The following is a 15,936-nucleotide window of genomic DNA, read 5'->3' as shown; positions in this document are numbered from 1 at the left end:
TCACCTAGGTGCTCCAGATTTGTACTCCTTCAGTGACTTCTCCACTTCGCTGACTTCCGGAATAGGAAGCAACTCGCCGCCGTCGAAACGCCTTATCAGCGGGATAGAGCTACTGAAGACGCCAGCTTCATTCGCCACCTTCAGCTCGCTGTTTCGCTGTGCCATCCAGCGCGCGTATCCTTTTTTCTGCTATCTCGTGTGTTCGCCGCCGCATCCACACTCGAAAAGAGCAATATTTCGAAGGCGTTGTTTCAAATGCCTCGCACCACCTGCGCCTCGTGTAGAGGCTCACTCGTCGGTGGAGACCGTCACATTCTGTGCGCTTCCTGCCTGGGCCTTTTCGTTTGCGCTTTCTCCCATACTTAAAAGACCACCACGTCCTGGTCCGGATGGACAACAGGGCAGTGGTGTCGTACATAAACCGCCAGGGTGGTCTCAGGTCACACAACCTGCACAGCATGGCCGAGAATCTCTTTCTCTGGTCCCAACACAACCTGCGCTCGCTGAGGGTGGCGCATGTACCAGGCGTTCTGAACCAGGGTGCGGATATGCTATCCAGACGCAATTTTCTCCCAGGAGAATGGTCTCTTCACCCACAAACAGTTCAGCTGCTGTGGGATGTCTTCGGCAGGGCAGAGGTCGACCTCTTCGCCTCAGAAAACAACGCTCACTGCCAAATATTTTTTACAAAGAACAGGGACGCGCTCATCCACGACTGGCCGAGCCGCCCTCTGTACGCATTCCCTCCTGTCACGATGCTACCACAAGTCATTGAAAGGATCAGGGAGTGCAGATGTACAGTGCTGTTAATAGCCCCCCTCTGGAGAACCCAGTGTTGGTACCCAGAGCTGTTACAGCTGCTGGAAACAGCCCCGTGGCCGATTCCTCTGACGAACGACCTCCTCACACAGGTGAACAGGTGGGCCCTCCACGCATGGCCCCTCAACGGGTACCCGGGTATCTCCCGGATAAGGTGCTGAAAACCATTTCGGAAGCGAGAGCGCCCTCAACAAGGCGCCTGTATGCTCAGAAATGGGCAGTGTTTGCTGGCTGGTGCGCTGCACAAAACGTAGACACTCATTCATGTGAAGTACCAAGTGTGCTACTGGATGTGGGTCGCACCCCCTCCACGCTCAAAGTCTATGTGGCGGCCATAACAACGTTTCACGCTCCGATAGCCGACAAACCGCTGGGAAGAAACGACCTCATTGTGCGTTTTCTCAAAGGTGCTAGGAAGTTAAACCCTCCGCGCCCCCCGTCTGTGCCTATCTGGGACCTCTCTAAAGTCCTGGAAGCCATGAAGGGTCCCCCATTCGAGCCGCTTCGGTCAGTGGACCTGAAGTCGCTCTCGCTCAAAACTGCTTTTTTGCTGGCACTTGCCTCAGTCAAGCGAGTGGGTGATCTACAAGCGCTAGCTATGAACGCTTCCTGCCTGGAATTTGGGCCGAACGACCTTAAACCGAGGCACAGTTATGTCCCTAAAGTGCTCTCCACTCCTTTCAGAGCACAGGTCATTTCCCTGACGGCTCTCTCCTCGCCAGATGATGAGAGTGATGCGTATTAACTCTGCTCTGTAAGGGCTCTCAGGATTTATCTGGAGCGCTCTGCCTCATTTAGGCAGTCAGAACAGCTGCTCGTATGCTTTGGCGGCCGCACTAAAGGTTTGACCGTCACAAAGCAGAGACTGTCACGCTGGATAGTGGATGCTATCGCGCAAGCTTATAAGTCCAAAGGCCTTCTTTGCCCCTTTGCAGAGCTCACTCCACGAGAGGCATGGCCTCTTCGTGGGCCTGGTCCAGTGGTATACCCATTGAGGACATTTGTGCGGCGGCTGGCTGGGCCTCGCCGTCCACATTTGTGAAGTTTTAGAACTTGGAGGTACCCGCCTTACAGGCCAAGGTTCTCTCAGTGTAAACGTGTTAAGCTCTATTTCTATATCAGGTGACACATGAAAAAATCTTTGGGATATCAACTTTGATATCTTTGATATGGACTTTGGACTGTAATTGATATCTTGCAAGGAAAACGAGCCACAACAAAAAGGGGGGGGGGGGGGGGGAGACATACTAATAGGATATTGAATCACTGAATTGTACTAAGAGCACACAGACAATGAACTCTACAATGCTTCAATATACTGCTCAAGACAGACAGATGGAGTATTTGGTGGTGGTTGAGAAGAGATTCCCTGATATGATTGTAAAAGCGCTTTGGGTGTACAGTAGTACATATGAAAGCGCTATATAAATACCTCATTCTATTCTATTCTATTCTATTCTATTCTATTCTATTCTATTCTATTTGTGTTTTCATTTTTTAGGAGTTAAACGTTTTTTACAATGATCCGAGATATATATTATATATTCACTTGGTTATCAATGATATAAGCACCATCCTGTTACATGGAGCACAGCTTCTGTTCTGTATGTTGTCCTACATTGCTGGTGTCATAGACAGGTTCTCTTACGAGAGGTCTCTCGTACTGCGTAAGATATCTTACGCTAGGGGGAAAATCATTTTTCAAAACGCGTTGCGGCAGCATGCAGACATAGGCGAGGCAGCTCGCGCGCCTATTGGCTGCTCTGCGGCAACTGCAGCAGCCTATCGAGCGAGGCCTGGCGTGACGCCAGACCCAATCAGGGCACTTCGCGCCCGCTGCGTCACGTCCCGCCAAAATGGGCGTGGTCTAGGCCTATAAATACCGCTCGCAGGCAGCTATTATCTGATTTTTCATCCTTCAAGCGAAGCACACGCATCGCTGGAGCTGGAGAAGAAGCCGCGCCATCTGAAAGAGAGCACCTTCAGCGGGACGAGTCACTGAAGTCGCTGGCCGCGCCGCCTTCCTGCCTTCCTGCTGCGCTTTCCGGCGCTCATATCCTTTCTATTACACTGTACTCTGTTTGTGTGTGTGTGTCGCCGCTGCGACACACATTCTAAAAGAGCTAGCGTCTTTTTCAAGATGCCTTCCTGCGGCTCGTGCAGAGCCACACTCAGCGACGGGGACCGCCACGTGGTTTGCGTTGCCTGCCAGGGTGAGGAACATGCAGTTCTAGCGCTCGCTGACGGCGGCTGCCCTCACTGCGAGCTGATGACTATGGCGACTCTGAGGACTCGCCTGGCCTTCTTCGCTGAGACTGCTCCCCCGCCCGCCGCGGTGTCGCGCCGTAAAAAGCGCCGTGCCCAGCGGGTCCCGGAACCTTCCCCCAGCCGCCAAAGCTCGCCGGTTCGCCCGCTTGCTTCCCCGGCTTCGTCAGCCTCTCTTCCTGACGGACAGCGGCCGCCGTCTGCCGCCGCTTCCGTCGACATCGCTGATGAGGAAGCCCTGCTGGGAGAGGATGATTCCTGCTCTATCCTGGCGTCAGGCAGTGAGGATTGGGCGGGCTCTGAGGATCCCGCGCCCCCTGCCCGCACATCGTCAGGCAAGAGAGCGTCCATCGAGACGGAGCGGCGAGCCTCGGCCTCGAGTGGTCTTCGCCCGAGCAGCCCGCTCACAACCGGCTGGATGGATTTTTCCTGCCTGGGGAGCGCGCTTCGCCTGCGTCCAGACCAGCGCCCTTTCTTCCTGAGTTACATGAAGAAGTCGCTAAGTCCTGGAACGCCCCCTATTCAGTGTGGAGTGCGTCCTGCTGTTTCTTTGGCATTCTCCGCAGTTGACGATGCCAAGAACAAAGGATACCTTTCGCTGCCGCCGGTCGAAGAGGCGATAGCGGCCCACTTATGTCCGCCCTCCGCTGGACGGCGCGCTAAGTTGGCCCTACCCTCTAAAGCTTGCCGCACGACGTCAAGCCTGCTCCGCCGCGCTTTCTCCGCCGCCGGGCAAGCTGCGTCAGCGCTGCACACCATGGCTACGCTTCAGATCTTCCAGGCCGATTTCCTCCGTAAGCTGGATGAGGAAGGACCTGACGCGATCTGCGTGCCGGACTTAAGAAGTGCCACGGACCTCGCTCTCCGTGCTACTAAGTCTGCAGCGCAGGCCATTGGACGGAATATGGCCTCTCTCACTGTGACCGAGAGACATCTTTGGCTGACGCTCTCGGAAATGGCCGAGTCCGATCGCACTGCGTTCCTCGACGCCCCGATTTCCGCCACAGGCCTCTTTGGATCCTCCGTCAAGGATTTTGCGGAGAGATTCGCAGAGGTACAGAAAACGTCACAGGCTATGAAGCACTTCCTCCCGAAGCGCTCCAGCTCTGCAGCAGGCCGTGCGAAACCGTCTGCTCAGAGCTCACAGCCACAGCCACCGTCCACTGCCTCCACTTCGCAGCGCCGCCAGGCCCGAAGCGCGAGACCGCGCTCCCGCTCATCCGGTCACCGCCCCGCCGTGCGTGGCCCACGACCTAGGATTACGGTGAAGCCCGAGGCCCCGAAGTCGTCCTAGCACGTCTAGGAAAACGACGGTGTTCAAGTCCCGCTGCGGCCGGACTCACACCAAAGCTATTCGCTCGTCCAGTTCCAGCAAATGTGACTGTTCCAGTGTTTTCTGCAGCCAACAAGCCGGTTCTGTCACCCGCTTGCCTGCACACAAATGCCGTTTTCACGGCTACCCAGATAAATCCCCAAAAGAGTGTATTTTCTGGTGTCCCGGCCACGGCCGATGGTGTCTCATGTGTAGTAAGAATGCCCACTGCCCAGTGCCCATCTCTACACACAAGCACAGCCTGTCACACAGGGCTCGCGCACATAAAACCGACTCAGATCGGTTGCGCTTCAAACATGGTGAATGTGCCCACTACCCAGTGCCCACTAACACCACGTTATGCATGTCTCACGGTTTCTGTAAAAACGAAACCAACATGCATTCGCTTCACTCAAGCGAACGATGCTTTCGGTGTGATAAATGTGCCCGCTGTCCCGCGCCCACATCCACACATAGACATGACAGTTCCCACGGGAACCGCCCAGCCCTCCCCCTCGCGGTTGACCACCGCAGAGGAGTCGAGCGCGGGCAATCTGCCCGCTGTTATCAGCGCGCCCCATGCCTCAAATGTCACGAGCGCGACGCTTGTGTTGCAGCACGCCGAAGCTTCTCCATCGCTGAGCGAGCAGAGCGCGCTTCGTATTCAACCCCTAGCTATCCATGCAGACGCATGGCCAAAAGCTGCCCGGGGTTTCGAAGTGGGTGCTGAACATTATAAAAAGAGGCTATTCGCTACAGTTTCGCCGACGCCCTCGCCGCTATGCGGCGCGCGTCGAGACCACGGTAAAAACAGAAATAGCACATTTACTTCGAGCCGAAGTGGCGAAACTATTGAGCAAAGGGGCCATAGAGCCTCTCTCTCAAGTTCAGAGCGAAGGAGGGCTATACAGCAGATACTTCCTGGTACCGAAAAAAGACGGGGGTCTCAGACCCATACTAGATCTAAGGCAACTGAACAGAGTGCTTGTGAAGCGACAGTTCAGGATGCTCACGACCAGACAAATCCTTGTGCAGATTCGCCAAGGAGATTGGTTTGTGTCAATAGATCTGAAAGACGCGTATTTTCAAATACAGATAGCGTCACGTCACAGGCGATATTTGAGATTCGCCTTCGAGGGCCAGGCATATCAGTACACAGTCCTGCCGTTCGGTTTATCCCTGGCACCCCGTACATTTACGAAGTGCATGGATGCGGCACTCGCACCCCTCAGAATGAGAGGCATGCGAGTACTGAACTATTTGGACGATTGGCTGATTCTAGCGCAATCTCGCTCAGTGCTCATAGAACACACGACCGTTTTACTCGATCACCTCGAGAATTTGGGTCTCAGTGTCAATTGGGCGAAGAGCTCTCTGTCACCCAGTCAGAAGATATCTTTCCTGGGCACAGAATTGGACTCGCTGTCCATGATAGCGCGACTATCACCACAGCGCGCGGTAGACATTCAACGCACAGCGAACTCGTTCCGCTGCGGCGCGTCTGTCCCGCTCAAGAAATTTCAGAAGATGCTAGGTCTCATGGCCTCAGCATCATCAGTGCTCCAGCTGGGCCTGCTCCGCATGCGCCCGCTGCAGTTTTGGCTGAAAGCGCGAGTCCCACGCAGAGCGTGGGCATCCGGTTTGCTTCGCCTCAGGGTCAATCAGAAGTGCGTCACAGCTCTGAAACCTTGGAGAGCGAACGACTGGTACCAATCAGGTGTAAGCCTGGGGACTTCCTCAAGGGTGAAAGTGGTGTCCACGGACGCATCCACCTCGGGATGGGGAGCGCTGCTCGAGGGCAGACCGTTCTTCGACCAGTGGTCGGAACGGGAGAAGCTCCTGCACATAAACTGCCTCGAAATGCTGGCAGTAGACAACGCGCTGACGCGTTTTTGTCCCCAAATAAAAGGACCTTTCACATCCTGGTCCGTTCGGACAACATGTCTGTGGTGTCCTACATATATCGCCAGGGCGGCCTCAGGTCCAGGAACCTGTACAGGTTGGTAGAACGCCTCCTGGTATGGGCTCAGTGCAACCTGCGCTCGCTCAGAGCAGCGCACGTGCCAGGGCTCCTGAATATAGGACCAGACAGACTGTCCAGGAACAATGTTCCGGCAGGCGAATGGTCTCTACACCCACAGACAGTCCAACTGCTGTGGAAGAAATTCGGCAGAGCGGAAGTAGACCTGTTCGTGTCTCAAGAAAACGCTCACTGTCCGGAATTTTTCTCCAAGAGCAGGGACGCGCTGGCCCATGTGTGGCCCCGCCGCCCGCTCTATGCTTTTCCCCCCGTCTCTCTCCTGCCTCAGGTGATAGAGCGGATCAGGGAAGAAGGATGCTCAGTATTGCTGGTGGCACCGTTCTGGGAAAACCAACCTTGGTTCCCAGTCGTGATGCAGTTAGCAAGTACTGCCCCGTGGCCAGTACCAGTGAGGAGAGACCTCCTCTCACAGGCCCACGGCTCGATCTGGCATCCTCACCCGGAATTATGGTCCCTTCATGTCTGGGCCATCAACGGGTACATGTTGGACTCCCTAAAGGAGTATTAAACACGATCACGCAGGCTAGAGCTCCGTCTACGAGACGGCTCTACTCCTCGAAATGGTCAGTGTTTTCGGGCTGGTGCACAGCCCGTGGTGTGTCACCCACAGACTGTGGTGTGACGGAGGTGCTTTCCTTCCTACAAGAGCTGTTGGATAAGGGCAGGGCCCCCTCCACGCTCAAAGTTTATGTGGCGGCTATAGCAGCGTTCTCAGGAACAACGCTTGGTCAGTCAATAGGAAGGAACGATTTAGTCATCCGCTTCCTTAGAGGGGCTAAGAGACTGAATCCTCCCAGACCTCCCTCAGTCCATGAAAGGTGCGCCATTTGAGCCTTTACAGTCAATTGATTTGAAACACCTGTCTTTCAAGACTGTGTTTCTGCTGGCTCTCGCTTCAGTGAAGCGCATAGGGGACCTACACACGCTCTCTGTGAGCGCGGCGTGCATGGAGTTTGGGCCTAATGACTCAAAAGTTATACTCAAACCTAAGCACGGTTATGTTCCAAAATCCCTCAACACACCGTTTAGGGCGCAGGTTATCTCCCTGTCAGCCCTACCGGTCCCTGATGAGGAAAGAGACGCGAGCCTCCTTTGCCCAGTCAGGGCATTACGAGCTTATGTGTCTCGCTCGTCTGTTTTCAGACAGACGGAGCAGCTCTTTGTTTCGTTTAGCGATCGTTCTAAGGGACTAGCCGCGTCGAAACAGAGCCTATCCAGATGGATAGTTGATGCTAAAGCGCTGGCATACGCCTCCAAGGGCATGCAGTGCCCGTTGGGTGTCAGAGCGCACTCCACGAGAGGCATGGCCTCTTCGTGGGCCTGGTCAAGTGGGATTGCCTTGCAAGATATTTGTATGGCGGCAGGCTGGGCCTCCCCGTCTACATTTATAAGGTTCTATAACCTAGAGGTTCCCGCCCTGCAGGCCAGGCTGCTGTCGGTCTAAGTTTACCAGTATTATCTGACCTGATGCTATCAGCTCAGAATGCTGCGTCTACTGAGCACAGCTCAATGTTCGACAGTGAAAAGTAGCAGCACGAGATGTGCCTGGGCAAACTGTGTAAGACCCACATTCCCCCATCAGTTCAGGCCGTACCCCGCCCTGTCTGTATGATGAAATTCGCGTCTAAGCGACGCTGCCATATGTGGAAGAGTGCGGCTTCGCCCCTCCCTCTTCCCGGACTCCCTGTGAGTTCCCTGAGTGATTGTGCACTATATGTACCCCGGGCTTTCGCCCTTGGGTCTTTTGGTGTCAGATCTCAGCATGCACGGCGTTTTGCAGTGGGTCCCCTAGCGTAAGATATCTTACGCAGTACGAGAGACCTCTCGTAAGAGAACGTACTCGGTTACTAACGTAACCTCGGTTCTCTCTAGAAGAGGGAACGAGTACTGCGTATCTTGCCGTGCATGCACACGCTCTGGTTGCTTCGATGATGAAAAACCAGATAATAGCTGCCTGCGAGCGGTATTTATACGCCTAGACCATGCCCATTTCGGCGGGAGGTGATGCAGCGGGCGCGAAGTGCCCTGATTGGGTCTGGCGTCACGCCAGGCCTCGCTCGATAGGCTGCTGCAGTTGCCGCAGAGCAGCCAATAGGCGCGCGAGCTGCCTCGCCTATGTCTGCATGCTGCCGCAACGCGTTTTGCATTATTACAAAATTAAGGATAATTTTTGGCTTCAATATCTCGCGGAAAAAGGATTTCCCCCTTAGCGTAAGATATCTTACGCAGTACTCGTTCCCTCTTCTAGAGAGAACCGAGGTTACGTTAGTAACCGAGTACGATTTCTGCTAAATTTTTCCTAGCTGATCGGACAAAAGTTACCTTTAATAATTATCTTCTAACAAACTTATAACCACGACTGCTTACCCTACTGATTTATGGTGTTCGAGATAAACTTTTTTACAATCACATGAATGGGCTTTTTGCCTGAAAATTACTAATTGTAAGGGTTGAATCAAGCAAACAATGAGCAAAAAAAAAAAGTATAATAAAAATAAATCAATCTTGCTGTTTGTTTTCTTCATTTGCTCTGCTGAAAAACAATGCTATTTTAATTTCTTGAATATTAAACATCTTTGGAAACATATTTTTAGTGCAATCATAAATTATGAAGTCTCTAAAAAAAACTGATTATATACTGTAATACAAAATAGAAACATAAAATTTGTAAATTGTTAATGTAAGTGTATTGCACTTAGATGAATGATTTGCAACACTTGATGCAAAGGTTAGACTTGATCCTATCGCATAATGACTGTACCTCAAGTGTGGCGCAAACAATAATAAATGTAATAAAATATTTAATAAATGAAAATCTTGAATACACTTGAATTTACTTCAAATGAAAGTGTATGTCAAGTAAATGAATGTAAAAAAAAAATATATATATATTGCCATGCTTTTCTGTCACGAATTGACAAAATTACTGTTCTTTACCCAAAGTGTGCCAGTGACAAATGCACTTAACCCACTTGCAACCTTCCAACGACCAGGGGGCGTGACCTCCAGTCTTCCTTCAAGACAGACTTACCATACAATGAAGGTCACTTCAGCTGCCTTTTCTGCTGAATATTTATGTACAGCTGAGGACACCTGGTTGTTAATGTTGAGAAGCATTCTCCTTCTCAATGCAAAGGGACATCCTATAGATTTACCGGAGGTAGTACAACATAGAGAAGTCTCTGTGGAGTGCTCCACCTAAGGGGGAGAAACTACCAACCACAGTGACTGGTGACGGAACGAAGCTCTGTCCAGGGGAAGACACAGGGTTCAAGCCAGGGAACCGAACAGTGGAGAATACACATATGGGACCACCGTTAGGGAGTCACTACATATGGACCACTAACCCAAATAAAAAGGGCTCACCTGAAAGGGGCATACCACAGGTAATGTGTCTGGTGATTAGTTCCTCCTCCAAACTCATCTACCGAAATGTGCTTAATTGATGCAAGGTTGGTACAAGGTTCAACATTATAGGAAACTTTAGCTTGAACCTAAACGTGCACGATATTGCCTTAGCAAAGGTAAGGGCGCTGATGTAAGAACTACACCCTACCAGTCGTCTGAGTTCCCAGAACACTGGACGGAACTGGTTCCATGCGTTGATTATAAAATATTGCAAAGGTGCAGCCCAGCCTGCAGCTTTAAAGATGTCTACTAGTGAGGCACCGTTCGCTAAAGCCAAAAAAGCAGCGACACCCTTGGTGGAGTGAGCCCTCTTTCCCAGGGGAAATGGTGAGCCTTGAGAAGCCAGGAGAAATGCATCCACAATCCAGTGGCCCATTCTTTGTTTGGAGACAGCCTTAACCTTCTGCTGTCCTTCAAAGCAGACAAAAGCTGATCTGATCTTCTAAAGCTATCCAGATAAATGTGCAAAGTGCACACTGGACAACAGAGATAGGGCTGGATCTCCCTTATCAGGAGGGAATGCTTGCAAGGTTATCACTTGATCCCTGAAATGGGTAGTGTGAACCTTAGGCACATAGCTGCGCCAGGGTCTCAGGACCATGTGAGAGTCTACTGGTCTGAACTCAAGGCTTGTATCATCAACAGAGAGGGCTTGAAGGTCCCCCATCCTCTTGACCGAAGTGAGCGCAGTCAGGAGGGTCATCTTCATAGAGAGGGCACTAAGCTTGACTGACTGTAAAAGCTCAAATGGATCTTTCTGTAAGGCCTGTAAGACCACTAAGAGATCCCAAGAGCGCCTCATAGGAACCTAATAATTACGTTGTGCTTCCCCACTGACCTGCCATCAACGTGTTGTGATTGGCTGCTATTGCAGCCACATACACCTTCAAGGTGGAGGCAGATAGGTGTCTCTCCAGACCCTCTTGGAGGAAGGACAGCACTGACACAATACCATATCTCCATGGGTCTTCTCCTCTGAAAGAATATCAAGCGACAAAAAGGTGCCACTTCAGAGCATACAGCCACCTCGTCGAGGGGGCTCTGGCTAAAGTAATGGTATCTATCACCGTTGGCTTACATCAACCACCAAAGATGTGCTGTCATTGTGAAAGAGTCCAACTTCACACTGAGATAAGGGATGCTCTGCAGAGGGGAGAGCTTGCTCTTCTCCCAGTTGACCTGAAGGGCCAGTCGGACTAGGTGCTTGTGCACCATGTCCCTGTGTACACACAACAACTCTCAAAAGTGTGCTAAAATTAGCCTGTAGTAAGATAGTTGAGTATGCGAATGCCTGCTACCCTTAAAGGGGCAAGGGTGCCCTCAGCGACTTGGTAAAGACACGAGGTGACAGCGACAACCCGTAGGGAAGGACCTTGTACTGGTATGCACAGCCTTCAAAGGCAAACCGTGGCAGAGGCAGGATCTGTTTGATTGCCTCCATCTACTTTTTTGCTGTCAAATACTTCTGAGAAAATTATTTTACAGTGTTGCGCAAAAGACCACCTTTAGAGATGGGTGCGTCGAGAAAGTGCACTTTCTAGGCATCTCGCATCCCCGTCAGGTTCAGCCAAAGGTGTCGCTCCTAGAACACCAAAGTAGACATTGCCCTTGATGCTTTGGGAAGCAACGGTTTCCAGCGAGCTCATGCCTCAGGCACAAGACATTGCGTCAGTGCATCTGAGTCAGTCCCTTGACATTGCGTCTTTGGGACTCTCACATCCTCCGAGGAGGGAAATAGACGAATCAGCTGGGTTGTTCCCTGCCAGTTTGCTTCAGGACACCAAGCTGACTACTTGAAGAACACCAGAGCCCAGTCTCGAGAGGCTGGTTCCCTTAGTAGACCTTTTGGCAGCGTAAGACTTCTGCCAAATGTGTCACAATGGGTCCTGTAGACTGTGGATAGAGGCTAAAAAATCAGGGATTTTACCAATGCGGTGGGCCCCGAGGAGGCTCTGGTAATGGAACAGGAAGTAAAAACTCTCTTGGGCTAGGAGGCCACAAAATGTGTTCCTCCACCCGAGGCGGAGTGCGGTTTTTACATCTGCACCATCTAAATTGCTGGCAGATTGTGACTCAAATAAAATCTGAGGACTGGTTTGTCACGGTAGATCTTAGGAGGCATAATTCCATGTATCCATCCTTCCAAAGAACTTTTGGGGGGCGAAGCGTACCAATATCGGGTTCTTCCCTTCAGTCTAGCTCTATCACCTTGCACTTTCATGAAATGCGTGGATGCAGCACTAGCTCCGCTGTGACTCCGGGCATCTACGTGTTAAACTATGTTGACAATCTGCTAATCTCAGCACAATCTGAACGGATGGTGGTTCGGCATCGAGATGTCATCCTTGCCATTATGAAAGAGTTAGAGTGAAGGCTGAATGCCAAGAAGAGTGTGCTTTCTCCAGCACAGAGAACCACTTTTCTAGGCGTGGTGTGGGACTCAACGACGATGCAGGCACATCTGTCTCCTGCTCGTATCGATTTGATTCTCACTGCCATATACAAGATAAAGCTAGACCAGTCACTCATTGTCAAACAGTTTCGGAGGCTGTGGACACAGCTGCCATCAGACCCAAAAGTGCTATCTTTCGGCTTGCTGTACAAGAGACCCTTGCAGTGGTGGCTCAAGACCAAGGGGGTTTTCCCAGAGGGGAACCCACTCCGCATGATCAAGTTCTTTGCACCTTGATTATATGGAGGAAGCCTTGGTTCTTGTCCCAAGGTCCCATGTTAAAAGCCCATTGTCATCGCTTCATGCTCACGACAGATTTTTCTCTCAAGGGCTGGGGAGTGGTTATGGAAGGCCACTCAGCTCTGGGTCTGTGGAGGAGTCATCATCTCTCGTGGCACATAAATTGCCTGGAAATGATGGCTGTCTTCACAGCATTGAAGTATTTCCTCCCAGACCTGAGAGGCCATCATGTGCTTGTTCGCACAGACAACACATCAGTGGTCTCTTCTATAAAGCATTAGGGGGTCTGTGTCCGTGCCTGCCATGCAAACTGGCACACCAGATCCTCCTTTGGTCCTAAGGAAAACAGCTAACCCTGAGAGTAGTATACATTCCAGTGTACCAAAACTTAGGAGCAGACATCCTATCAAGGCAGGGGTTGAGGCCCGGGGAATGGAGACTTTATCCTGAGGTGGTGAAGTGTATATGGGAGTTTTTTTGGGCCAAGCGTAAGTGGATCTGTCCGCACCTCAGGATATGACAAACCCAGCTCTCTTGAGGCTGGACGTTATGGTACAGATTTGTCTGAGGCTACGTCTGTACGCTTTTCCCCCGATTGCTCTGGAACCTGCGGATTTGGCCTCTGAGGGGCCGAGGTTGTGGAGACCATACTTTACTACTTTACCACAAATTCTTTTCCATGTCACATCAAAATCGAAATGCTGTATTATAATCAGATGGACCCATAATTACACCATGAGAGCAATATACTGTAATAAAAATATACTCTTTCTTTCTTTCTCTCACTCCCATCATCATCCCCCTCTTTTTTGCTCCTCCCGCTTTTACATCTTAAGTGAGCATATAAACTTGTCCGTTTACATCTGGAGCCAAAACAATTTACTAAGCAAACGGTAAGTTCACTCTTTCAGCAATGTCTTTAATTTTGTATTTATATTCTTCATTTAATTGTTAACCTGCAAATTTTTTTCTCATTTAATTTTCCTATCAGATTAAATAAATGGAAAAATCTTCAGGATAAAGAAGATTGTATTACAGCTTGATGTTCTTTGGACAGCCATAAATATATGTTTAAGGAAAAGAAAAGGGAAACCAACAACTATCAAAAATCTTACTTCCCAAGAAAAAAAGGACTGTCACTTACATTAAACTGAACTTGACACCAGTGCAAAAAAGCAATGAACTCTACAATGCTTTTATATAGTCTACAAGAAAGATATGCAGATGCTTTTGCAAAAAATTTCACCATTGTTTTCCTTGCAGTCATAATTATCTCCATAAATGGAGTGTTTGTATTCATATTCTTTAGGAGTTCAATTTTCTACAATGATCCGAGATATATATTATACCTTCACTTGGTTATCAATGATATGCTCATGGTTTGTTTCAGTGTAATTCTATTTGTCATGACTTTTGCATGGCAAAATGTACCTCTCCCGTTCTGTGTTACACTGCTAATAATAGCCTCAACAGCTCATAAGAACACTCCTCTGACTTTGGCCGGTATGGCCGTTGAGCGTTACATCGCCATCTGCAAACCACTGCATCATCATCAGATTTGCACAGTGCACAGGACGTACATCCTTATCTCTCTGATTTGGGGTGTAGGAGTTTTACCTGGATTGGCTGACTTGATTCTCCTTTCAATTGTTCGTCCTTTATCTATCTTTACAACAGGTACTTTCTGTAGTTCAGCATCTCTTTATAACACAGCGTATCATGGAGAACTAAGCAAATTTATGAATGGGCTTTATACATCTGTTGTGTGGGTAATTCTTGTATTCACATATTGTCGAGTGCTTATTGCGGCCAGAAGAGCCACCACTGATAAATCCTCAGCAAAAAAGGCCCAAAGCACCATCCTGTTACATGGAGCACAGCTTCTGCTCTGTATGTTGTCCTACATTACTCCTGTGTTAGACAACATTTTTCTTCAAATTGTTACTGATCAGCAGAAGAAAATCTTCTTTTTCAATTATCTTTTAACAAACATTGTACCAAGACTTCTTACTCCTCTGATTTATGGTGTTCGGGATAAACATTTTTATAAACATATAAAGGGACTTTTTTCATGTAAATTACCTAATGCAAAGGTTGAATCAACCAAATATTAAGCAAAAATGACTTTATCTTGCTAGTTTGTTTTCTTTGTTTACTCTGCAGAAATACTGATATTAGCCATCTTTGTTAATGCTTACATACTGTATGTTTTTGTGCAGTCATAATACATTACAGAAAAAATTGGAAGGGACTGTAATCTTGTGTTTATCCTACAATTATGTACAAACATGAAAAATTCTTAGTTTTATTGTTTATTGTTTATTTAAGCCTGTAGCTCAGCTGGTGAGTGTGGTGCTTTTTCATGGGTTCACTACTTTTCTGGGAACACAGATTAAAAAAAAAACTTTTTACACTCCAGCTAAAAATTATATGTGGTTTAAACTATGGTTGAATAAGGGAATAGTTAGATTGATGGACTTATATGAAGACAATATTTTAATGTCATTTAACTTAAAGTTTTATTTTTTCAAAACTAAAGAATTCTGTGCAAATCCCTTTATTATCCACACTGGACACCTTTTCCACACAAGACTGTTTCAGTAAAGGGTGAATTATCCAGTTAATAATATACTGGTACAGAATCATAAAGAAAATTCTGAAAATAAAAGACGAGCATGGATGCAGGATTTAAATAAAGATATTTCATTAGATGAGATTAGAACATACAATATGTTTAAAAGCACAAACTCAAACTATAAATACTCGTTTGAGACTCTTACAATATAATTGGATAATGAGAACTTATATCACTTCGGTGAGATTAAATACATTTAACCCTAGTATTCCTGACTTATGTTTTAAATGCAGTAATTTGCAAGGCACATTTTTTCATTGTGTGTGGGAATGTGGTGAGGTGCAAAAGTTTTGGAGGGAAGTGACTACTACTCCTATCTCTTTAAGCTCGGTAATATGTGTATTGGCTGTCTATGTGGACACTGAAAATTGCTCTCTGCCCGTCAAAGAGAAAAAACTGGTGGATTTGTGCCTACTACAAGCCAGGCGTTCAATTGCCCTTTGCTGGAAGAATACAAGTTGTCCTTCCCTTGGACTTTGGCTGAAAAACTTGATATCCAGTTTGGCCCTTGAGAAGCTTACATATGTGATCAAGGGGAAGTCTTCTGTATTTAACAAAAGGGAGATGTTCTTGAGATTTGTTAAAGAAGGAGATATTGAAGAGGCTATAGATGTGTGAAGTTGTAGTATATGCTTAATGCTTAACAGGTGTGTGTGATATAAAGCACTGTATGTTTAAGGATTTTTTTATTTCAGTTTCTCTTTGTTCTCAGTTAAGTTGTCCGGTATTGTCAAGTCAACATGCTGTGTCATTGCCTTCTTTGT

The 15,936-nt window shown here is 48.7% G+C and overlaps 1 protein-coding gene and 1 long non-coding RNA gene across 2 annotated transcripts in view; both read left to right on the top strand.

The window, feature by feature from the left end:
• The window catches only part of LOC309474207, a 111,898-nt gene that overhangs the window by 71,127 nt on the left and 24,835 nt on the right, over positions 1–15,936 (top strand). The gene's annotated exons all lie outside the window — the stretch shown is intronic.
• On the top strand, positions 13,716–14,651 carry LOC309513972 (odorant receptor 131-2-like; the record flags this gene model as incomplete). The annotated part of the gene is made up of 1 exon (XM_082190094.1): positions 13,716–14,651. The coding sequence occupies one exon, from the start codon at positions 13,716–13,718 to the stop codon at positions 14,649–14,651; it is 936 nt and encodes a 311-aa protein (XP_082046220.1).

The sequence above is a fragment of the Leuciscus leuciscus genome (genome assembly GCF_965113295.1).
Source record: "Leuciscus leuciscus genome assembly, chromosome: 14".
NCBI classification, from domain to species: domain Eukaryota; kingdom Metazoa; phylum Chordata; class Actinopteri; order Cypriniformes; family Leuciscidae; genus Leuciscus; species Leuciscus leuciscus.
Note: the sequence above shows the minus strand (reverse complement) of the source record. Positions and strands in the feature narration are given on the sequence as shown.